Consider the following 25032-nt stretch of genomic DNA (forward strand, 5'->3'; position numbering starts at 1 on the left):
AGCATTCCAGTCCATTCCAGTCAACACTCCATCAGATCCATTCCAGCACACTGTTTCCATCTATTTCCGTCCCTTTATTTCACTTCCAGGCCTCGCTTTCATGCACCCCATCGCTTGCTTAACATTCCAACATCTGTCAACTTCCATCCCTTCATCTCATTTCTCTTCAATCTACTCCATCAGTTTCCATAAGTCCATTACAGTAATCCTTTCCTATCAAATGTGATGTCTCCAATTCTTTATCGCGACGTCCTGGCCCTATCACCTCCTCACCTCACTGTTCCAGGCCTCCAAGCTAAGTACCAAGGCTTACCTCGGATGGCCAGCTTAGCGGTAGAGTCAGCCTGGCCCAGATCATTGACGGCTACTACACGGTATAGACCAGCATCCCTCTCCTCCACATTCTTGATTACTAAAGCCACTGATTCTTCATCTTCCCATAGAACTTTCATTTTGCCGCCAGTTTCAAGGTCCAGCCCGTTCTTGGTCCTGTCGGGAAGATGGTTGATGTAGTGGTGGTGGTGGTGGTGGTGGTGGTAGTAGTGGTTCATCATTTCTGCTCTTACATAAAAATAAGAAAGATAAAGAAGAAATAAATACTACTTTTCTATTCACTACTACTACTACTACTACTACTACTACTACTACTACTACTACTACTACTACTACTACTACTACTACTACTACTACTACTACTACTACTATTACTACTACTACCACTACCACTACCCTACTACTACTACTACTACTACTACTACTACTACTATTACTACTACTACTACTACTACTACTTACCATTTCAGCTCGGGCTTCGGGTAACCTCCAACCTTACACTCGAGCATTGCAGATCCTCCCACTGAAACCGTTGTGTCTGTCATTTCCTCCTTAATACTTGGCGGTTCTGGATCACGTAGAAGCCTGTTGATGGATCCTGGGGGAGGGGGGGATAGGAGAATGAGTACAGTGTTTATTTTACTATCTATTCCTCTATTTCTTCTGTCATCCTGTTGTTTATACCCTTCCGTGACTTCTTCGTTCCTATTTCGTGAGTTTAAGGAATAGAAGTAAAACTAGAGGTGTAAAATTTTGTTTTCCTAAGAGTTGTGTTGGTGATTGTTACTTCCTTAGTGATGTTACTTCCCTCCTTCCTTCTTTCATTGCTTCCTAAATTTTTTCTTCCCTTTTCTGCTTGATGTCCTTTCTTCTTTACTTTCTCATTTCTTCCTTCCTTCCTTCCTTCCTTCCTTCCCATCTTCCCTTCTTAAGACAAACTTCAAACTAAATGAATATAGCTAGACTCTCCCTCCTTCCTCCTCCTCCTCCTCCTCCTCCTCCTCCTCCTCCTCCTCCTCCTCCTCCTCCTCCTCCTTACCTTCCACCGTAAGTTCAGCAGAGCAGGAGATCTTGCCACAGGAGGTCGAGGCCACGCAGGTGTACAGGCCAGCATCTTCAGGGGTCACGTTTTGGAAGACCAGCGCCAGGGTGTCCTCGTCATCCTAGGGGTCAAGGGAGGGTCATGTCAGGGGGGTCATGTCAAGGGGTCATGGTGGTGGTGGTGGTGATAGTGTTGCTGTTTGTTTATTTCATTTTTTTGTTTGTGTTTTTATTTATTCATTTATTTATTTGTTTTGTTTTTTCTGTTTGTTGCTGTGTGTGTGCGTTAGTGTGTTAAAAAGTTGGGTATATATATATTTTTTTATTTCTCTCTCTCTCTCTCTCTCTCTCTCTCTCTCTCTCTCTCTCTCTCTCTCTCTCTCCCACGCACCTTGAACATCACGTTGAACCTCTCCAGCGGATCAAATTCCTGTCCATCTCTGAACCACTTGAACTCTGCCTTCTCCCCGCTGGCCAGCAGGGAGCCCTTGCCGCTCAGGGACTCGTACACCAGCTGCTCGTCTGTCAAGGGGAAGGAGGGATGAGAATTAAGGGGGACCTGAAAAAAGCTTCATATTTTTGCCCAGAAGTAAATGAAACAAGTAGGATAAAATGATTTCCATCTATCTAACCCTTTTAAAGACGATACAGTCATACGTCTTAGCATTGGACCCCCTTAATTAATAAACCAGAACCCAAAGTTTATACCCACAATCCTACAGTCAAACTAAACTGAACCTCTTTAAAGCAACCCAACACTCTTTAAACCGATCCAATCCTATATCTAATCACTGAACCCCTTACCTAACTAAAACCCAGCTTAAAAAACCCACAGTCCTGCAGTCGAACCAAATTGAACCTCTTTAAAGCAATCCAACACTCTTTAAACCAATCCAATCCTACATCTCAGCACCGAAACCCCTTATCTAACTAGAACCCAACTTAAAAACCCAAAATCCTGCAATGAAACCAAACTAAACCTTAAATAAAACAACCAAGCACTCTTTAATCCAATCTAATCCTACATTTTAGCATCGGAACCCCTTTAGGACAACCCAACCTTGCAGGAACTCACCACTGACTGCCATTTGAGCCTCACACTCCGCCTTGCCGTACTTGTTACGTGCCACACACTTATACATCGCTTCATCTTCCTTCCTGACGTGAGAGATGAGCATTTCATAGTGTCCAATGGCGGGGTCACGGTGGATGCTGACCCTCTCGTCCTCCACTATCTCCTGGTCGTCCTTGAGGCTGTGGAGGAGGAGGTGGAAGAATTGATGATGAGGAGAAGGAGGTGGAAATGGCTATCACGTGCATTCTGGGAGCAAGAGGAAGTGAAGGTGGAGAGGAAGAGGAGGCATTTGAAAGGGTATTGTGTTTTCAGTAAAGGAGGAAGAGGAGGAGGAGGAGGAAGGAGGAGAAGGAGGAAGGGGAATTTGCTAGGATTTGTAAGGTGGAGTAGGCGAGGAGGAGGAGTGAGAGGTGGAAGAGGAGGAGGAAGGAATCTTGTTTGCCAGGATTTGTGAAGTGGAGGAGGAGGAGAAGGCGGAACTCGAGGAAGAGGAGGAGGAAGAGGAGGAAGGTGATTGGGAAAGATAACGTTTCGCGTGGGAGTCTTTGAGGAGGAGGGGGATTTAGAGAAGAGGAGGAGGAGAAGGAGGAAGAGGAGGAGGAGGAGGAGGAGGAGCTTAAGGTCCCGTGAGCTCTACACCTTTCTTTTGGTCACGGCAGGTAAAGGAACATAAGACCTTTTGTAAACACTCTCTCTCTCTCTCTCTCTCTCTCTCTCTCTCTCTCTCTCTCTCTCTCTCTCTCTCTCTCTCTCTCTCTCTCTCAGGTAAACAAGGATAAACAAACACGTAAACACAGGTAGGCAGACAGACAGGTAAACAGGAAGGTTGGTAAACAGGAAGGTCGGTAAACAGGAAGGTCGGTAAAAAGGAAGGTCGGTAAACAGGAAGGTCGGTAAACAGGGAGGTCGGTAAACAGGAAGATCGGTAAACAGGAAGGTCAACACTCACAACTGCACGTCAGGCATCGGATCTCCCTTGACGTGGATGGTGTAGGATAGGTTAGTATTCTCGATCACCTCCGTGGGTTTCATCTTGACGAGGAAGAAAGGCGACTTCTCAGCTATGCGGCGCGCCCTCTCCTCCTCCGTGACTGTGGGGGGGGGAGGTAGATTAACATAGATTGCATAGGAGTAACAGTGCTATTCTAAAATCCTTCGCTCTCTCGCTACGACTAATTTTAAAAGCTACATATATCATTAGCCTGGTTCTCAATAGTGTTTCTCCTGTTGATAATGTAGGAATGTTGTTAATCTGCCACTAGAACAGTAACACACGTTAGAAATGTGTTAACTTCACCGCGAGTGTTTTAAATGTTTCTCCCCTTAATAAGATAGAAATGTTGTTAATCTGTCACTAGAGCCGTAAAAACACCCTTGAAAAACCAGTGCCATTTATTATAAACCTGTATTCTTAAACGCTTTGCTCTTTCAAGACCACAAAGATGATTAGCCGGGAAGAGGAGGAGCAAGAAGAGGAGGAGGAAGAGGAGGAAGAGGACGGTAATTAATAGAAGTATGAGAGAAAAAAAAAAAAAAATTTCATGAAAGCCAGAAACGAGAAGAAGGAGAATAAAAAGAGAGAGGAGGAGGAGGAGGAGGAGGAGGAGGAGGAGGAGGAGGAAGAAGAGAAGATGAATATTAAGAGTGACAAGAGGAGAAGGAACTTGAAGGACAGAACAGAAAGGACGTCAAGAAAAGAAGAAGATAAAAGAGGAGGAGGAAGAGGAGGAAGAAGGAGAGGAAAAGGCGGAGGAGGAGGAGGAGGAGGGGGGAAATTGCGAACCAGAAAGAGATAAGACAGCTTGAAAGGAAAGAAGTGAAAGTGAAATACCAGGAAGAGGAAAAGAAACATAGAAAACGAGGAAGAAAGAGATACAAAAAACAACAACAACAACAACAACAACAACAACAGCAACAACAACAACAACAACAACTCAACCAGTCACCTAATACCAATAAAACCAACCTCTTCCTTAACTAATCTCATCACTAACTACCCAATTACTCGTCAACTCGTTTACTTACACTCCTGAACCAGCAGTTGGGCGGAGCACGTGGATGCAGAGTGGTTCTCATCTGTGGCCTTTGCTGTATAAATACCAGAGTCATCCATTCGGCAGTTGAGCACCTGTGTGGAGGTAGAGGGAGGTGGAGGTGGGAAGAGGAGGTGTAGAGGCAAAGAGAAAGGTGGAGAAGGGAAGGTTTGTAAGGAGAGAGAGAGAGAGGGAGGTGGGAAAGAGGTGCGAAGAGGTGAAGGAATAGACAGTACAGGAAGAGGGGTGGAGATGCATAGGTGATAGAAAGAAGGGAAGAAGAGGAAAGTGAAGGAAGGAATGAAAATGTAAGGAAGAGGAGAATAACGTGCGAATTTTGAAGGGAAGTGAAAAAAAAAAGTACGAAGAAGAAGAAAAGAAGAGAATAAATAGAAGTTAAAAGCAGAAAAGAAAGAGAATCAGTAGGACATGGAGGAGGAAGAGAAGGAGGAAGAGGAGGAGGAGAAGGAAGTGGAAGAGGAGGAAAGGAAGAGATATCAATCTGTTTCATTGCTTCTACAAGACGACAGAAATAATTTGCATGACCAGACTCTCTCTCTCTCTCTCTCTCTCTCTCTCTCTCTCTCTCTCTCTCTCTCTCTCTCTCTCTCTCTCTCTCTCTCTCTCTCTCTCTCTCTCTCTCCGGATATTAAGTTATTTTCCTATGCATGATGTGACCTTCCTAACCTTTCTTCTTTTCCATCTCTCATTTACTCCCCTTGTTTCCCCCTCCCCTTCCTCTCCCCTCCCCCTTCCTTTCCCCTCCCACTGAGTCAGACGTGCGGAAAAGTCATCTGCAAGGGAAACTTTTGTGAAGACTGTTTATTTTCCCTCTTCGTGCAAACACATCGTATGTTATAAAGGGGAAAAAAAAGTTGCAGGGGAAAGTTTATTATTATAGTTGATGAGGTTCTGTGCTTTCTACCAGTGCAGGGAAATATTGAAGGAAAAGAGGAAAATTTTTGGATTGTTTTTTGAGTTTTTCCTCGTATTTTTTGAGTGGAGGGGAAAGAAAATTTGTTCTTTTTCCGTGCTAGGAAAATTCTGGATCATTTTTGGTGTTTTTCCATTTTTCATTCTTATTTTTTTGGGAAAGGGAAAATTCTCTTTTTTTTTATCATTCAGCAAAGGGAAAATCGTCTATTTGAGCGGGAAAATTCATGGATGGAGGGAAATTTTTGGGATCCTTTTTTTGGGAGGTAATTTTTTTTCCATCTTTTCTTTACTTCTGTTTAGGGAAAAGTTTTTAAAGAAGAAGAAGAAGAAGAAGAAAAAAAAACATTCCTTGATGGATGCAACTTCATTACGTGCTGGGGAAAAAAAAAAGGTGGAAATCTTTATCAAGCCGGGAAAAAAGAAACCAATGCAAGGGAAAGAGGGGAAAACTAAATCCACACTTTTAAAGAGGGAAATATAAAATAAACTTTCATAGCATAGAGGAAAAAAAAAGGAAAACAAACAAAAAATAACAAAACTTTTATCTTCAACGTGGGGAAAAAACAAAACCAGTGCAAGGAAACGGGGAAAAAAATAAATTCACACTATTTAAGGAGAAAAATAACAAAAAAATAACAAAAAAAAAACTTGACAAGCAAAATTTCAGAGTATAGTGGAAAAAAGGAAAAAAAAAATAAAAAGGGAAGGGAAAAAAGATCTACGTATAGGAGGAAAATTTCTTAAGCTATTCATTCTGTGGGGAGAAATGTATTGGGAGGAAAAGAAAACGTGAAAAAGTCTATCTAATTTGGTTTCATTTGGGAGGGAAACATTTACTTTAAGGGGAAAAAGATGCACTGTAATATTTGTATACCTTAAGTGTGTGTCTGCTTCCTTCCTGAGTCATCTGAGAGAGAGAGAGAGAGGGAGAGGGGAACTGTGACCTTGAAACGCTCATGTACTGGTAATCACTACAACACCAGGTGGAGCAGGTGGGTTGATTAATGTAGTTCGTGGATGGTAGTGGTGATGGTTGTGATGGTGGTGAGGGAAATGGTAACGTGTGATGGAGATGGTGATGGAGTTTTGGTAATGGTGAGGGGCTTGAGGTGTTAGTGGTGATGTGGGATGTAGACAGTGGTGGTGAGATGGTGACGTGTGGTGTAGCCAGTGAAAATAAATGAATAATGAAAAATGGCTGAGAGGATAAATTAGTTTAGCTTATTACCTGTTATGATGAAGCAAAGCAAGAATCACATAATTAACTGGAAAAATAAAATAGGAAGCCAGGTAATTAAATAATAAAAAGGCCCGGGGAGGAAAAGGAGGTCAGCTAATTAAGAGTTATGGCCGAGCAAAATAAAATAACTTAAAAGCAAAGAAATAAAGAAAATAAATAAAAAATAAAGGATAAAAGGTGAAAAATCCTAACGACCATTAATTTACAACCATAACTAATCACTCAAATACAAATAACCGACCATTTTGTCCCCTTAACAACCCTCAGGTAGTTAGGGCGAGAGCTAACAACCCTTGATCATTACCTTGACAATCTTTAGGCAATAAATTTAAACGACCCTTAATTTACAACCTTAACTCGTCACCCAAACACCAAATACCCACCCGTCTGTCCCTTAAACATCCTTAACAATCCTTAGCTGATTAGAAAACAAGCTAACAATCCCAACAACCCTTAATTAACAACCTAACTCCATTCGTTCCTTAAAAAGCTAAAAAAAACACCCTTAACAACCCTTAGACAGTTAGGACACAAGTTAACAACCCCGTGACAGTTACCTTAAGGACGTGCTGCTGCCCTGAGTCCTGCTGCTGGATGCGATCTGCCAACTTGTCGTCCAGGGGCTTGTTATCCTTGAGCCAGGTGACGAAGTAGGGCAGCGGATGAGTCACCTCGCATGCAAACGCTACATCGTCTCCGGCTATGTAAAGAAAACGGGCGTCAGGGTTGGTTTGATGTATTTGAGGGCGTGTTAGTCTGTGTGTGTGTGTGTGTGTGTGTGTGTGTGTGTGTGTGTGTGTGTGTGTGGAAGGGGTTGCGTTGGTGGTGATCTGCGTAACTGTTTTGTTTTGTATCAAGTTTGTGTCACTGAGAGGAGAAATATGAAAGGGTTTTGATGTTATTGTTGTTGTTATTTTGCTTTTTTTAGAGTGAAGAGACCTAAAAAGACTGTAATGACGATATGTGCTGTGTGATACAAAGTTTACATGTATTTCACTACAAAATCTGTGTTGTTGTGTTTACATTACTGAGAGGAGAAATAAGAGGGAATTTTGTTACTTGTCTGCCTGTTATTTATTTATTTATTTATTTATCTTTTGAATGGAAAGACCTAAAGAGCTGTGTTGATGTGATGTACTGTGTGTGGTACAAAGTCTACATGTGTTTTACTACAACAAAAAAAGAAATAGAAATAGGAAGGTGTTTTGTTATTTGTTCTTATTTAAATGGAGAGAATTAAAAAGCAGTGTTTATGTACTGCCTGCTACAAAAATCTCTACATAAAATACTGTCCAGTGTTATATGTGAGTCAGTACACAGCCATACGTAACATTGTACTGCTGCATTACTCGTATTAACAACGGAAGAATGAAAAAAATAAAATAAAGAAAATGCCCAAAATAATACAATATACGTTTATACAAGTTTATACGGGTTTATCCTTAATTTCGTCTACTAAAAGTGTATAAAAATGCTTGCTACTGAAGCCTATAGAGAGAAAAACAATGAGGCATCGACAGCAGTGTTACGATACAGTACGCATTTTTTACACAAGCCACCGCATTACGTAAGCCTGAACAGAAAATGGGACGCGATAGAAAATGGGACGCGGAATCATAGAAAACGGGAGGAGAAAGTCAAAAGATTATAGGAAATTACAGGATTTTCATCAGACTTAGAAGAGAAAATTAATAAACAACTTTTTTTTTTTTTAAGATTATGTTATTAGAGAAAATTAATAAACTTACTTTTATTTTTATTCAAGACACAAGATTACAAAATTTTCCACTAAATTTAGAAGAGAAAACGAATAAACTTAAACAATTTCTTTTACTAGGCACGTTTTCTTTGGCCCCATTTTCAGTCCAGCACAGATGTATAGAAAATGGGAGGTGAGGTGTTCGTAGGGTGGACTTAAGTGTACGTACGTTCTATAATGGTGAGGGGTACCAACTTTCCCGTCTCCGGAAGGGTTACTAATCCTGAAAGGGCATGTAGGTGTGGTAAAACTGCCCAGTGGAGGGGATGGAGTGGAGTAGTGGCGGGGTGGAGGGATAGAGACGGGGGAGTGGAGGGGTTGAGAGGGGGAGTAGAGGGGTGAAGAGTCTGAGTGTTGGGGTGGAGAGAAAACAGTGGAGAGATGAAATGGGAGAGTGGAGGGGTGGAAAGGGAAAGTGGAGAGATTAAGAGAAAGAGTGGAAGAGGAAGAGCCACAGGGAAAAATGGAAAAATGTGGAACAAGTGGAGAGAGGAGGGATTAGTGGGAAGTGGAAGGGAGGGAGGGAGGAGTGGAGGGAGGCTGGGGAGGAGGAGAGGGAGATAAAAGAGGGGAGGATGGTGGGGGGAGGGAAGGGGGGCACGAATGACGACACACACACACACACACACACACACACACACACACACACACACACACACACACACTAGCACACAATTGTATGTTTGTTTGTATACAAATTCACCACGACAGACACAACAAAGGAATAAACAAAGGAAAAGGAAAATAATAACAACATATCTATTGCTGCTTACGAAGGAGGAGGAGGAGGAGGAGGAGGAGGAGGAGGAGGAGGAAGGTTAACGGTAGCAGCAGCAGCACCCATGAAAGAAATAAGATAAAGTGAAGGAGTGGAAGAGGAGGAGGAGGAGAAGGAGGAGGAGAAGGAGGAGCGGTATCAGCAGCAGCCATGAAAAAAAGTAAGAAAAAGTAAAGGAATGAGGAGGAGGAGGAGGAGAAGGAGGAGGAGGAGGAAGAGGTAAGAGGAATTAATGAAATGTAAAGGGAGTGGATGTGAAGGTCAGGAGGAAGACTCAGCCCAGCCACACAGCCAGCACAGTTTAGATACTCACGCTCCACCATGTCTCCCTTCAGGGTCTTCGTGAACACAGGCTTCGGTGTCCCGCCGGGGGTAGCGGGGGCTGGGGGGAGCGAAAATAGGAGAGTGAGCTGCTGAGAGGTACACACACACACACACACACACACACACACACACACACACACACACACACACACACACACACACACACACACATGAAACTATTAATCTTGAGGGAATATGAAAACGTCCAATATTCAGAGAGAGAGAGAGAGAGAGAGAGAGAGAGAGAGACCACTTAACAATGATCATTTTCTCGCTGTTCCTTTTTTTAAACATTAGTTATAAAATAGCACTTAATTGCGAAGAGGTGTTGTTATCTTAAGCTTCCAATTACCACTGGCCTGTCTTGTGTGGATAGCAGCGGTGTTTAGAAGTAGAAGCCTTGTTAATGAACCTATCCTTATCTGTTTCTTGGGAGTGACCTTGCTTTGATCCAACTCTTTTGAATACGGAATTACAGGAGTGTTGCATTAATATCTCTGTGACAAAAGCATCATTGTTTTGTGTTGTTTGTGAGCTGCATCTCATCAGGAGGAGAAGAGAAGAAGAAAAAGGAAAGAATACATAATTAAATACACACACACACACACACACACACACACACACACACGCCTCACAAACACTCACAAATAACACAAAAGACGAAAGAATTATCCCCACCAGACAAACATAATTCACAAACCATTCACCAACAACACAAAAAGCAACAATATAAATGAAAAATAACTTATTCCCGTTTTCTTTTGTGTTTAAAGTGAGTGGGGACTTTGGGGACTTACTGCTCGGCTCCTCCTCCATCTTTGCGGCGCCCTTCGAAGTCTTGGCTAGTTTGGCCTTCTCCTCAGGCTTCGGTACCGTTACCTTAGGGCGCCCCGCAGCCTGTTGTCGAGAGGGAGGGAAGAAAGAAAATCTATATTAGTCCACCGTTCAGGCTGTACCGTTTTCTTTCATGCTAGTTTTTAGTACAGTCTTCCGTGACAGTTTTTCTTCCTTGGGTCGTTTTCTGTGAGTTGATTCGAGGTGGTTAGAAAATGGTAGGGTGGTTTTGTACATTTTTCCTTCGATTTTTTTCCTTGCCAATTTTGTGGATAGGTTTTGTTTGTGTCTCCTTTGTTTGGTTTTATACAAGCCCAAAGAAGAATGTGTTAGTTACTCTTGGGTACCAGTAGTAGTAGTAGTAGTAGTAGTAGTAGTAGTAGTAGTAGTGTAGAGTTCTCACGTTCAAAAGTTTAGAAAATTTATGTAATCTTACGTGAAAACCCTTAAGAGTAGTAGTAGTAGTAGTAGTAGTCGTAGTAGTAGTAATAGTAAGAAGAAGAGTAAATATAACAATCATTAGCAAGTTAGATTAAGTAGTAGTAGTAGTAGTAGTAGTAGTAGTAGTAGTAGTAGTAATAGTAAGAAGAGTAAATATAGCAATCATTAGTAAGTTAGATTAAGTAGTAGTAGCAGCAGTAGTAGTAGTAGTAGTAGTAGTAGTGAAAACATGGGAACACCTGCCTTTTAGAGCTCCATACCTGAAGATTAACCGTAAAGATAAGAAACGGCATTAACAACGAGAGAAAACTCAACGAAAATTAAGACACACGCAGGGAGGGAGCCAGCAACGCCATCTATGAATGGGATAATGTATTTGCCGGTGTGTTGAGAGAGAGAGAGAGAGAGAGAGAGAGAGAGAGAGAGAGAGAGAGAGAGAGAGAGAGAGAGAGAGAGAGAGAGAGAGAGAGATTAACTGTGTCCATGTACTATGTAAAATATAACTTACCATGCTAATGTAAGCAAGCTCAAATACAGACGGACAGAGAACAGTATAGTGTCCCCTTGTGGCATAACGTTAGTCACTCATAGAAAACAGAAGCGTGTCACAGCTTTTGCCTCAGCCACACAGCAAACGAGAGAAAACGGGGGTGGTGCCGAACAGTTGGCAACACTCTCCTCACGCTCAGAAACGTAAACACAAGGTAGAACGGATGCGAAATGCGAGAAAAAACGGAAGAAAATTTAAAAAAAAACGGAACAACGGAGGCGGAAGGAAGAAAACGGGGGGAGGGGGATTCGCGCACCTCAAATACTGTATTGGTCGTGGAAGGGAGGCGGGGAAAATCATGACACTGTTAGGGAAAAGTTTGTGTTTTCTCATACGATGAACCGCTATAGATGGAAGTTGGTGCAGGGATTTGCGAATCAGTCACTTTTTTTTTCGAGGGTACATTAAAGACTTGAAAGGTGCATACACAAATAGACCTTTTGAATGTGATGAGTGTAGGACACGAAAGCATCAAGTTACATCCATAGCACTGAGGCGAACAGGGATGGCAGAAGTGATAGATAGACAGTAGAAAGTGACTGACAGATAGACAGACTTGTGAGGATGAAAGATAATTGATAGAGATAGTAGAAAGGAGACTGATAGACACTTTAAAGATGAAAATATAGACAAACAAAGATGAGAATGATAAACATGCAGAAAGGTGAGAATGAGTGACAGAAAGAAAGAAAGATTTGTAATAGACAGACAGCAGAGTAGGAGCAACATAAATGGTGACAGCGCTGTGATAGACAGAGAGCAGAGTATGGTAGTAGCTTATTTAGTAGCGGAGATGGAACAGAGAGAGAGAGCAAGAGAGCAGAATGTAGTAGTAGCATATTTGGTGGCAGCAGTGGGATAGGCAGACGGCAGAGTGAGATAGCAACAGATCCGGTAATAGCAGTGGATGGGATAAGAGCATAAGTGTTAATTTGTGGTCTGACTGGCCCGTCTGGGACACACGAATCTGAGAGGTGTTGTCCATTAGAAATATATCCATGAAATTCCTTTTTTCCTCAGATTCTCACCGAAGAACTCAAAACACTGGGTATAAATAAACGTGTATCTGATTTTTATAGACGTTTCAGTGTTAAGTGTGCGATTTGTGAGTACAGTGAAGAACGGGCCAGTTATACCAGAGGTGCCGCAATGTTGGGACGGGGGATGGAACAAAAAAGTAAAGCGATAAAACATTGAAAAACAGAGGGATAAAAAAAGTGAGCAAAACGCAGCGAAGACAAAAGAGAACAAGGGTGAACAGGATGCAGACTTTTCCAAACCATGTCTCTCTTTACCTTGCTGTCCTTCTTATCTTTTGCCATGTCTTTTTCCTTTCTTTCCTTCTCTTCTCTTTCCTTCCTCTCCTTCTCTTCCTTTTCCTTCTTAAGCTTTTGTTCCTTCTCTTTCTTTTCCTTCTCTTCTTTTTCCTTCTTTATTCTTTCCTTCTCTTCTTTCTCTTTCCTTTCTTTTTCTTCTCTTTCTTTTCTCTCCTTTTCTTCTTTTTCCTTCCTTAGTTTCTCTTCTTTTTCCTTCTTTTCTTTCTCTGCTTTCTCTTTTTTAAGTCTCTCTTCCTTCTCTTTTCTCTCTTTCTCTTCTTTTTCTTTCCTCTCTTTTTCTTCCTTCTCTTTCCTTAATTTTTCTTCTTTCTCCTTCCTTTCTTTCTCTTCTTTTTCTTTCCTTAGTCTTTCCTTCTCTTCTTTCTCTTTTCTTTCTTTCTCTTCTCTTTCCTTCCTCTCTTTCTCTTCTTTTTCCTTTCTTAGTTTCTCTTCTTTTTCCTTCCTTTCTTTCTCTTCTTTCTCCTTCCTGAGTTTCTCTTCTTTCTCTTTCCTCTCTTTCTCTTCTTTCTCTTTTCTTAGTTTCTCTTCTTTTTCCTTTCTCTCCTTCTCTTCTTTTTCCTTCCTTAGTTTCTCTTCTCTCTCTTTTCTTTCTTTCTCTTCTCTCTCTTTTCTCTCTTTCTCTTCTTTTTCCTTCCTAAGTTTTTCTTCTCGTTCTTTCTTCTCTTTCTCTTCTTTTTCTTTCCTTAGTCTTTCCTTCTCTTCTTTCTCTTTTCTCTCTTTTTCTTCTCTTTCCTTCCTTTCCTTCTCTTCTTTCTCCTTCCTTAGTTTCTCTTCTTTCTCTTTTCTCTCTTTCTCTTCTTTTTCTTTTCTTAGTTTCTCTTCTTTTTCCTTTCTCTCTTTCTCTTCTTTTTCCTTCCTTAGTCTTTCCTTCTCTTCTTTTTCTTTTCTCTCTTTCTCTTCTCTTTCCTTCCTCTCTTTCTCTTCTTTTTCCTTCCTAAGTTTTTCTTCTCGTTCTTTCTTCTCTTTCTCTTCTTTTTCTTTTCTTAGTCTTTCCTTCTCTTCTTTCTCTTTTCTCTCTTTCTCTTCTCTTTCCTTCCTCTCTTTCTCTTCTTTTTCTTTTCTTAGTTTTTCTTCTTTTTCTTTCCTTTCTTTCTCTTCTTTTTCCTTCCTTAGTTTCTCTTCTTTCTCTTTTCTCTCCTTTTCTTCTTTTTCTTTCCTCTCTTTCTCTTCTCTTTCCTTTCTCTCTTTCTCTTCTTTTTCTTTCCTTAGTTTCTCTTCTCTCTCTTTTCTTTCTTTCTCTTCTCTCTCTTTTCTCTCTTTCTCTTCTTTTTCCTTCCTAAGTTTTTCTTCACGTTCTTTCTTCTCTTTCTCTTCTTTCTCTTTTCTTAGTCTTTCCTTCTCTTCTTTCTCTTTTCTCTCTTGCTCTTCTCTTTCCTTCCTTTCTTTCTCTTCTTTTTCCTTCCTTAGTTTCTCTTCTTTTTCCTTCCTCTCTTTCTCTTCTTTCTCTTTTCTTAGTTTCTCTTCTTTTTCCTTTCTCTCCTTCTCTTCTTTTTCCTTCCTTAGTTTCTCTTCTCTCTCTTTTCTTTCTTTCTCTTCTCTCTCTTTTCTCTCTTTCTCTTCTTTTTCCTTCCTAAGTTTTTCTTCTCGTTCTTTCTTCTCTTTCTCTTCTTTTTCTTTTCTTAGTCTTTCCTTCTCTTCTTTCTCTTTTCTCTCTTTCTCTTCTCTTTCCTTCCTCTCTTTCTCTTCTTTCTCTTTCCTTAGTCTTTCCTTCTCTTCTTTCTCTTTTCTCTCTTTCTCTTCTCGTTCCTTCCTCTCTTTCTCTTCTCTTTCCTTCCTCTCTTTCTCTTCTTTTTCCTTCCTTAGTTTCTCTTCTTTCTCCTTCCTCTCTTTCTCTTCTTTCTCTTTTCTTAGTTTTTCTTCCCTTTCTTTTCTTTCCTTCTCTTCTTTTTCTTTTCTCTCTTTCTCTTCTCTTTCCTTCCTCTCTTTCTCTTCTTTTTCCTTCCTAAGTTTTTCTTCTCGTTCTTTCTTCTCTTTCTCTTCTTTCTCTTTCCTTAGTCTTTCCTTCTCTTCTTTCTCTTTTCTCTCTTTCTCTTCTCTTTCCTTCCTTTCTTTCTCTTCTTTCTCTTTTCTTAGCCTTTCCTTTTCTTCTTTCTCTTTTCTCTCTTTTTCTTCTCTTTCCTTCCTCTCTTTCTCTTCTTTTTCCTTCCTTAGTTTCTCTTCTTTCTCTTTTCTCTCTTTCTCTTCTTTCTCTTTTCTTAGTTTCTCTTCTTTTTCCTTTCTCTCCTTTTCTTCTTTTTCTTTTCTTAGCCTTTCCTTTTCTTCTTTATCTTTTCTCTCTTTCTCTTCTCTTTCCTTCCTCTCCTTCTCTTCTTTCTCCTTCCTTAGTCTTTCCTTCTCTTCTTTCTCTTTTCTCTCCTTCTCTTCTCTTTCCTTCCTCTCTTTCTCTTCTTTTTCCTTCCTTAGTTTCTCTTCTCTCTCTTTTCTTTCTTTCTCTTCTCTTTCCTTTCTCTCTTTCTCTTCTTTTTCCTTCCTTAGTTTTTCTTCTCTTTCTTTTCTTTCTTTCTCTTCTTTTTCTTTTCTTAGTTTCTCTTCTTTCTCCTTCCTTTCTTTTTCTTCTTTCTCTTTTCTTAGTCTTTCCTTCTCTTCTTTCTCTTTTCTCTCTTTCTCTTCTCTTTCCTTCTTCTCTTTCTCCTCTTTTTCTTTTCTTAGTTTCTCTTCTTTTTCTTTCCTTTCTTTTTCTTCTTTCTCTTTCCTTAGTTTTTCTTCTCTCGCTTTTCTTTCTTTCTCTTCTTTTTCTTTCCTCTCCTTCTCTTCTTTCTCTTTTCTTAGCCTTTCCTTCTCTTCTTTCTCTTTTCTTTCTTTTTCTTCTCTTTCCTTCCTCTCTTTCTCTTCTTTTTCTTTCCTCTCTTTCTCTTCTTTTTCCTTTCTTTCCTTTTCTTCTTTTTCTTTTCTCAGTCTTTCCTTCTCTTCTTTCTCCTTCTTCTCTTTCTCTTCTTTCTCTTTTCTAAGCTTTTCTTCTTTCTCCTTTCTCTCTTTTTCTTCTTTCTCCTTCTTTAACCTCTCTTGCTCTTTTCTTTCCTTCTCTTCTTTTTCCTTCCTTTCCTTCTCCTCTTTCTCTTTTCTTAGCTTTTCTTCCTTTTCCTCTCGTTCCTTAGCTTCCTTCTCTTGTTTCTCCTTCTCTTCTCTTTCCTTCTTCTCTCTTTCTTCTTGTTCCTCTTCCTCCTTTCGCTTCGCCTCCTGAAGATTTGTTTACCTTTCAGTATTTTAGTCTTCCCTTCTTCATCCTCTCTCTCTCTCTCTCTCTCTCTCTCTCTCTCTCTCTCTCTCTCTCTCTCTCTCTCTCTCTCTCTCTCTCTCTCTCTCTCTCTCTCTGCCATGGATAAGTGTGCCAGAATGGTTCAAAATGGTGGATGATTTGATGATAGTAAATTTCTTTCGTAAGAGTAAAAATTTTCTTCTCTATGTCTTTTTTAATTTGGTAATTTTTAATCTTAACCATTTCACTGTCAAGTTTATTTCATTTTTTTTTTTTTTTTTTTAAGTTTTTGTTTGTCTTTTTAAATTGTTTGTTTTGTGTTGGGGAATTATTCTTTAGTCAAGGGGAAATGTTAAATTATTGTTCTCTATTTTTTTTTTCTTTTTCTGTGTGAATATATGATTATTTTTTATTTTTACATCTTACTTTACTTTTTGATCAAATTTTCCACTAGTCTCTTCATCTGCCAGGTATTTATTTCCTTAATGCTTTATTTATTTATTATTTTCTGGAACTATTATCTACTTAGGAAGAAAATTGAAGTATTATTTTCCTATTTTCCTCTTTTTTTTCCCTTCGTTAAATGCATTTTTAATTTTAAACAGTTTAGCAATGAGAAAGCAAAGTTAATTCATTATCCTCCCCCTTTTTTCCCATGCCAATTTAGTTTTTCCAGTCCTGTTTCCTTTTTTCCCCCGTATCAGTTAACTTTACACAATATTCTGAATGTCAAACCTGAATCAGTTAAATGGTTAACTCTTTTTTGTTTTATTTCAGGTAAGGATGTGGCAACAGTGTTCAAAGGGACGAGGCGTGGCAAGGTATGTGCTTTGATGTGGCAACGTTGGTGATGTGTTGTTGTTGTTGTTGTTTTGTTGTTATTTTTTGTTTGTTTTTGTGTTTATTTACTTTTAACATGTTGATTTTTTTAATTGTAATTTTTTTATTATTTATTTTTCCTATCGTCTGTTATTTAAATCTTAATATGTCGTTTTCTTTATCTTATTTACTTGTTTTTATTTATTTATCTATTTATTTTTCGTTGTGCTTTCATTTAAATTACTGATACGCCTATTTTTCTTCTTTTATTCACGGCCATTTTATTTATTCTTATACATTTATTCCCCAAGCTTCGCGTTGCCCCGTTGCTCACCTCCGTGTTATTCAGTCTTCATTCATTTGACCTACTGAACAGGGGAAGAAAAATAGGGAAATATAGGAAGAAAAGAGAGAGAGAGAGAGAGAAAGATAGGAAGAAGAAATAGAGTCAGAGCGAGAAAGAGAGACAGAAAAACAGTACTAAAATAAAAGAAAAAGAGAGAAACAGGTAGATTAAGTGATAAAAGTAAAGAAATAGGAAAGGAAGAGAGAAAAGAACAGATAAAATTCTAAAATGAACGGGAAACTTAAGAAAAAACAAAAAGAAAACGGATAAAACTTCTAAATAGAGACGCAGACAGTTATAAAATGAAAGAAAAAGAGAGAAACAGATAGACCAAGTAATAAAAGCAAAGGAATAGAAAAGAAAAAGAGGGAAATGAACAGATAGACTTCTAAAATCGACGGGAAACTCAAGAAAAAAAAAACAGACAAACTTTTTTTTTTAAACCAATAGAAAATAAAAAAAAAGGGGCAGAAATATTTACGATGCTTTTGGTTGAAATAGAAAAAAAACATCATTTACTTCACCATAATAACTCCAGTCTATTCATCACCCTCCCCCCCTTCCCCCCCTACCTCTCCCTCCCCCCCCCACACACAACAAGAAGCTTTCCATATCCAAACACGACGAGAGAAAGGTACATTAATTAATATTTTGACGTGATAAATTACATGTTGGTTCTAATTAAATGAAGCAGGAGTTTGTTTATATTGGGAGTTTCTGAAAGTGTGTACGTGTGTGTGTGTGTGTGTGTGTGTTGGTGGTGGTGGTGATGTTTGTGTGTCTCTTAATCCTGATCCCCTTTGAGAGAGAGAGAGAGAGAGAGAGAGAGAGAGAGAGAGAGAGAGAGAGAGAGAGAGAGAGAGAGAGAGAGAGAGAGAGAGAGAGAGAGAGAGAGAGAGCTAGTAAATTATTCACATTTAACAAAAAATAAATGAAAAGGAGGAACAAAGAAAGAAAACAAAAACAAGAGAAGAAGATTTAAAGTAAAAGAAATACGAAGAAAAATAGTTAAAGCAGAAAAAAAGATAGAAAAGTAAGAAAAAAAAAAGAGAATACCATGTTCCTAGCCTTGCCACATCCACCTGTCTAATCCAACAATCTCATCCACCTATCCACCAGCTGACACCTTTACCCATGGCTTTCATTACTAACTACCTATCATTACTTCTTACCTTTATCATCTATCACACTTTAATGCATTCATCTACAGATTTATCTTACTAACTTGTCTATCTTTATCTATCACGAATATAATCTAGACTTCTTTTTCTCTCTAAGGTTTCAAGTTGATCTATTAATTTGTCTATTATGTCTATTAGTAATTCTAAAATAATCTTGTTTATATTTGTCTGGCTTAAAATTAATGACCTAGGCTTTTTAATTCATGGTCCCTTGAATGGATAAACAGAAACATTATTATTATTATTATTATTGTTATTGTTATTGTTATTGTTGTTGTTGTTGTTGTTGTTATTGGTGTTATAAGTGTAGGTATTTTTTTTTTTTTCATTTTTTTCTAGAATATTTTGTTGGTTATTTGCTTTTAATGTTAATGTGTAGGCCTATTGGTTTTAATGGGCTGCGTTTTGTGATAGGCTTAGTCCTTTATATAGGAAGGCTGTGGATTATTATATCGTTCATTTGCTCAAGTCAATTAATTTTTCTTGTACGTAATTTTTCGTATGTAACAAAAAAAAAAAAAAAAAGAAAAAAAATTAAAGCTCCAATTGTAATTTCAAGATAATTTTTCAAAACACTTTTTTTTTATATTGGTTTCCGAATTGAAGTTTCAGATTTGGTTATATAATTTTTCGTTTTCTTTTTCTTTTGGTGGGGATGAAAGTCGATTTAATTTGGTGGGGGGGAGAGAGAGGGGGGGAATGAATGGGTTGCAGGGAGAGCTTGTTTGTGGGGAGGTGATGGTGGGGGTGGAGGAATGGCCGGGGTGGGGGAGGTGGAAGGGGAGGGGGGGTGGATGGATCGTAAATGGATTGTAACTCGTTTGCTTGTTCGTTCGTTTGTTTGTTTGTTCACTTGTTGTGCTTGTTTGTTTGTTTGTTAACTTGTTTGTTTATTACACAGTCTGGCATGGCGTTCGGAGATGGTTGAGTTAGTCACTTCTCTCTCTCTCTCTCTCTCTCTCTCTCTCTCTCTCTCTCTCTCTCTCTCTCTCTCTCTCTCTCTCTCTCTCTCTCTCTCTCTCTCTCTCTCTCTCTCGTCTAAACTAAACAGACTAAAAAATTTAACAGTGGATTAATTAAACACATCTTATTTACACACACACACACACACACACACACACACACACACACACACACACACACACACACACACACACACACACACACACACACACACACACACACACACACACACACAACATGCATATACATTGTTACCAAAATGCATATTGGTAATACATAATACATACAGGTGTACTTTAATTAACAGGTATACAGGTAAGGTAACAAACAGATGGTTGCAAGGTAGCAGGCAGGTAAAGGTATGGACAGGTAAGGTCGCGGCCCCTCATTAAAGTCTTATTTTACCTGAAATTCTTTAATAGCTTATAATTATTCTAGTTTATCCGACCTTTTTATAACCTCTCCCCTTGTTTGTGGTATTTTTTTATATTTTTTTCTAACTTTTCTGATCTTCCTCTGTCTTATTTCTCTTCTGACCCCTTTTTTTTCTGTTCCCTCTATTCCACTTTTCATCATTTCCTAGCTTCTTTATTTGTGTTTCTTCCCTCATCTCTTTTTCTTTCCCTCTTATCCTCTTCTAACTGTTTCCTATCTCCTCTGACGTCATATCCTCCTTCCTATTCCTCTTCTGACCAATTTCCCTTCCTTCTATTTCTTTTTCTCATTATTTTTATCAATATTTGTTTTTCTCTTGTTTATTTCACTATTTTTTTTAATCTTCTCATCTTCTCCTTCTATCTCGTCTGATTCATTTGCTTCTATCATCGTGTCCTTCTCTCCATCTCTTACCTCTTCTCACTTCCCTGATGTGTCAACTGTTCAATTCCCAGCCTTACTTTTCTACCCCCTCTCGCCTCCAGCATCATCATTTCACCTTGCTAATGAGCTCAGGTGAAAGATTGGCTCACCTGACAAACACAACAGGTGATTAATGATTTTTATTTAGCGTGTGTGTGTGTGTGTGTGTGTGTGTGTGTGTGTGTGTGTGTGTGTGTGTGTGTGTGTGTGTGTGTGTGTGTGTGTGTGTGTGATAAAGAGAAGGAAAGATAAAAACAAAAATTGATGTATTTGAACCGTTTGTGCTTGTTGTTGTTGTTGTTGTTGTTGTTGTTGTTTTCGCTGCTACAATACAATAGATACTAAATAACATAAACACTGTTATCCTCCCCCCTCCCCCCACTCCCCACCACATCTGTCCACTATTCCACCCATCCACCCACCCACCCATGAATTGTTGTTTAAGGAAGATAACCACAATCAGAGGCCGCCATCACCACTACACCAACTACCACAATCAACAACAACAATTCCACAACTATTAACATACAAACTACTCTTTGGAACGTGTACACTACAACTACTACAACAACTACTACTACTACAACTACTACGACACCAACAACAACAACTACTACTACTTCTACTACTACTACTACTACTACTACTACTACTACTACTACTACTACTACTATTGATGAGATGTGAAGAGCGTCTTGCAAGAGGAGGAGGAGGAAAAGGAGGAGGAGGAGGAGGAGGAGGAGGAGGAAATTAAAAGGAAAATGACAATGAAAATCTAAATGAAAAATGAAAAACAGCAGAGTAAGAGGAAGAACATTACCAAGAAGAAGAGAAGGAGGAGGAGAAGGAGGAGGAGGAGGAGGAGGAGGAGGAGGAGGAGGAGGAGAATACTCTTCACATTTCATCTGGAGGGAAACAAGACAGACAAAAAACAAAGGGGCGAAGATGTTGTTTGTCATGTTCAACCCCACACTGACTTCCCTTCACCTCCCCATCACTGTCCCCTTCCTCTCCCCTCACCTGTTTTCTCTTCCCCTCTCTTTGTTCCCCCTTCGTCATAATTTTATTTCCATTTTTATTGAATTTAATCATTTCCTTAATTGAATTTGTCATTATTATTATTATTATTAATTTCTTTCTCTCTCTTCTTTACGCTATTCTTACATTTAACTAACTTTAATTCTTATTTCCACTATTTTCCGCCATTTTAACGGGAGAAGCATCAGCACCTCTCCTTAATTACCTTCACTATTCAAAATTTCCCTTCCTGTTTCCCCGTTTCCATCTTTTTATCACTCGTCTTTTGTCGGCCCATCAATCACCAATGCAGAGGGGGTGAGGGGAGGCATGGGAGGGGGGACAGAGATGGAAAGGTGAAAGGTAACTACAGGGAGAATCGAAGAAAGAGGAGTGAGGGAGGAGGGAGAGATGGAGGCATTAGGGGAGGGGAGGGCAGAGCTGGGAGAGAAAGGGGGGGATGGGGAAGAGGAAAGAAATTACGGTGATTTCCCAAGACTCCCTTCCTCCTCCCTTCTCCATTTTCCACCTGTCAACACTTTCCTTGTTCTCCTTATCGCCCTTCGAGTCCTGCTTCCCTGGGCTGCGGGGTTCGGGGGCGGGGGGCTCCTGGCGGGGGGCTGCTGTCAGGGGACTAGCCGGCGCCTTACTCTCTCCAAGGATATCAGATTCCTTGCCCACAGAAGCCTTTTGGGACGCGTCCTTCGGCTGGTGATGGATTAGCGTCGCCTCTCGGTCACCCTTGCCTCCCTTCGTGACCTGCCTTCCTTCCCTTCCTTCTGCAGCGCCTTCAGGTTTAGGCTGACTCAGTCTCCGTCCTTGTTTACGGTTACTTTTGCCTTCAGTGTTCTCAGGGCAGAGGTCTATCACGATCTCAGGGTTGGGGGGCTGTGGCTGTGGCTGGGGCTGGGGCGGGGAGGGCGGGGAGGTCTTCCGTTTCACCTGCCAGAAGTCTTCCTCAGGCGACTGCTCTTTCACGGTCTCACTAAGGACCTCTTCACTCGCGCTGCCTCCTAGGGGCGTGTAGGGGTCGTTGTCAGGGATCAGGGGGACAAGGGTAGCTCTCGCGCCCCAGAAGTCTTCCTCAGGGCGCTCTTCCGCGGGGGTGTCAGCGCTGGGGGGCACCGGGGTCAACGGTACGTCTGATTCAAACCACCTGTCGATCAGAGCCTCGTCCGGGGACTCATCTGCGGGGTAAGGCGAGGGCGGGCCGCGTCTGTACGGGAAGCCAAGTTTGTCCTCGCCCTCCTCTTCCTCGTCGATGAAGGGGACGGCGTGTCTCGGCGGCAGCAAGCCCCGGGAGGCGTCTGGGCCAAAGATATTGAGTATTGGAGTTCCTTGGGCTTCTCCGCTGACTCGCGTGTTTGGCTTCGCGTGTCACCCTCGAACCATCGGTCAATTAATGCTTCGTCGTTGCTCGTGGGGTCTTCCTCCTCCCTCAGCCCCCTCCCGCCCGTCAGTAGTCCTGCCCCAACCTTGCCTGACCAGAAATCAACTTGCTCGTATCCTTCCTCCTCCTCCTCGTCCTCCTCCAGAAGTTCTTCCTCCTCCCCTTCCTCACCTTCTAGCCAAAAGTCCTCACCAAGGCGCCTCCCCTGAAGGACCTCCTGTAGAAGTGAGGCCGCGTCAGGAGGAGTGTCTCTTTGCCTGCCTGTCTGTCTGTCTGCCTGCCTGTATGCCTGCCGTTACAAATGCAGTGTGGCGTGTGTGGAGGACGTTGATTTGGAGAAGTGGATGAATATAAGGTGGATATCAAGTGGATTGTAAGGAATCTTCTCCACATTTTGGGTTATTTATTTATTTTTTTTATGTTGAATTGGACGATTTTTGTTTAAAGGTTAATGAGTCGGGGAGGAGAAAGGTGTGCACAGGTGTGACGTGAAGGGAAGATGGGAAGTGAAGGGTTAAGTGATGGGAGTCTTCTGAATCTTCCTTTTTGAGTTGTTTTTTTTACTTTTTTTTGTTAATTATTTGTTTTTTCTTATATTTTTAGATATGAGTAAAAGTAAAAAGGTGAAAATGATAATAATAATAATAGTAATGATAATAATAATAATGGTAAGTAATGATTAGTAAATAGTAAATAATTTTTGGGTTCTTTTGACTTATTGTTATTTTTCTTTTTCTTTTTTACTTCGATAACAAATAAATATTGATAAAAAATAGTAATAACAATCATAAACTTATTATTATTATTATTATTATTATTATTATTATTATTGTTATTATTATTATTATTATTATTCTTATTATAGAAGACAGCATCACTATTTCACATCCCTTTCCTTGTTATACTAATATTTTTTATCATTATTATTCTTCATTTTTTTTTCATTTTTTATTTCATACTATAATGTTTTATGGCGTGTGTGTGTGTGTGTGTGTGTGTGTGTGTGTGTGTGTGTGTGTGTGTGTGTGTGTGTGTTTATTTATGTGACGATTTTCCTCTTTTCCTTTCTCTTCGTGTAATCTTTGTCATTTTCCCATTTTCCTTCATTTTCCACACACACACACACACACACACACACACACGTTCTTTAACACTCTTTATTTACTGTTGTTTTTATATACGTAAATTTTTTTTTCCCTTACTTGCCAAGTGACTATAGAAAACATTTATATTATAATTTGAAAAAAAAAATAAATATTTATGACGTTTTTTTGACAAAGATTCCAGTTTCACTCTAAATTTTGTGGTTTAATTTACTTCTTTTTTTCCATTTTGTCAGACTGTGTATTGCATTACTATTCATTAATCTATTTTATTACTAGTTTTATTTCCAGCTTAATTTTCCTTTTCTTTTATTTTATTTTCTCCAGCTGGAATACTTGTGCATATTGAATTGATTGATTAAATTATATCTCTTATTCTTTTTTGTTTCCTTCCTGACTTTCTTTTTTGTTTTTCAACTTTCTTTTCTTGTTGGAAATCATTCATTTTTTCATTCATTATTTCTCTTTAGATTTTTTTTTTTTTCCCAAAGTACGTGAGTTTTTTTGGCGAGATTCTTCACTTTTCCATTCATTACTTCCCGTCCGTGTCGCTGCGTGCGTGTCTGCATGAATGGACGGAAAGGAAACGCATGTACGTATCCTGTGTGTCCGTGAATCACATGTATTTTTGATGTATGCACGTGTGTATGTATGTCCGTTTTCTCCACGTACATAAAACGGACGGAGAAGTTTTCATCTTTCGTGTGAATAATATTTCGTGTATGTATGTACGTATGTATGTATGTACGTCATTTCTTCACGTACATAACATGAATGAAAGGTAAAAATCGCGTTTAAGATGAAATTTAACGAAGAAACACGAAAAAAAAGTTGAACTAAATAGCAAATACAAAACAATATCACGTTTTCTATTAAGAGCACCATAGAAAACGGAGACGAGATGGTGAACTGAAAACAAATTAACATAAAAGAGTCACTTCGGAAGAAAACGAGAAATCGATCAATACCGCGAAGGAAAACTGGTAGTGGGTGAGTGAAGACCGAAGAAACGAAGAAAACGGACGGCGAACAAGAGAAAAGAAAACGGGAAGAGATGTCATCCGCGTTTCCTCCTCTTCTTTGTTTTCGTTTTCTTTCTGTTCCGCTCAGAAAACGCGCGTTCCTTTGAAGGAGACTGGAGAAGGGCGGGGAAGGAAGCAATCACGGAGAAAACGAGAGAGAAAGAGAGAGAGAGAGAGAGAGAGAGAGAGAGAGAGAGAGAGAGAGAGAGAGAGAGAGAGAGAGAGAGAGAGAGAGAGAGAGAGAATGATATACACATCCCGTTTTTATTTATTTTTTTTTCAAAGCTGAATTTAGGTATGCAATTAATTCGTCTCCATTCACTTCCCTCTGTCGCGGCAAAAACGTGCTGGTATTTTAATTTGACAGACTAAACAATGAAGCACGGTGAGAAATGACGATATGAATCCTTGACTCTCTCTCTCTCTCACTTACGTATCGACAAAATATTCCCTCAA

The 25032-nt window shown here is 39.8% G+C and overlaps 1 protein-coding gene across 6 annotated transcripts in view; it reads right to left on the reverse strand.

Annotated features, from left to right (window-relative positions):
- LOC135097342 (obscurin-like) overlaps positions 1 to 25032 on the reverse strand; it is a 130126-nt gene that overhangs the window by 29552 nt on the left and 75542 nt on the right. For 5 of the 6 annotated variants that reach the window (XM_063999139.1, XM_063999137.1, XM_063999138.1 and 2 more), the window contains 11 exons: positions 12640 to 15858; positions 10317 to 10416; positions 9509 to 9577; positions 7216 to 7358; positions 4475 to 4577; positions 3399 to 3540; positions 2450 to 2628; positions 1766 to 1896; positions 1373 to 1496; positions 796 to 931; positions 314 to 489 (listed from right to left, as the gene is read on the reverse strand). In XM_063999139.1, the coding sequence (XP_063855209.1) occupies positions 314 to 489; positions 796 to 931; positions 1373 to 1496; positions 1766 to 1896; positions 2450 to 2628; positions 3399 to 3540; positions 4475 to 4577; positions 7216 to 7358; positions 9509 to 9577; positions 10317 to 10416; positions 12640 to 15858 (4522 nt within the window). The remainder of the gene's footprint in view (positions 1 to 313; positions 490 to 795; positions 932 to 1372; positions 1497 to 1765; positions 1897 to 2449; positions 2629 to 3398; positions 3541 to 4474; positions 4578 to 7215; positions 7359 to 9508; positions 9578 to 10316; positions 10417 to 12639; positions 15859 to 25032) is intronic. The other variant, XM_063999141.1, reaches the window with a different exon arrangement.

The sequence above is a fragment of the Scylla paramamosain genome, unplaced genomic scaffold (assembly GCF_035594125.1).
Source record: "Scylla paramamosain isolate STU-SP2022 unplaced genomic scaffold, ASM3559412v1 Contig18, whole genome shotgun sequence".
Taxonomy (NCBI): Eukaryota; Metazoa; Arthropoda; class Malacostraca; order Decapoda; family Portunidae; genus Scylla; species Scylla paramamosain.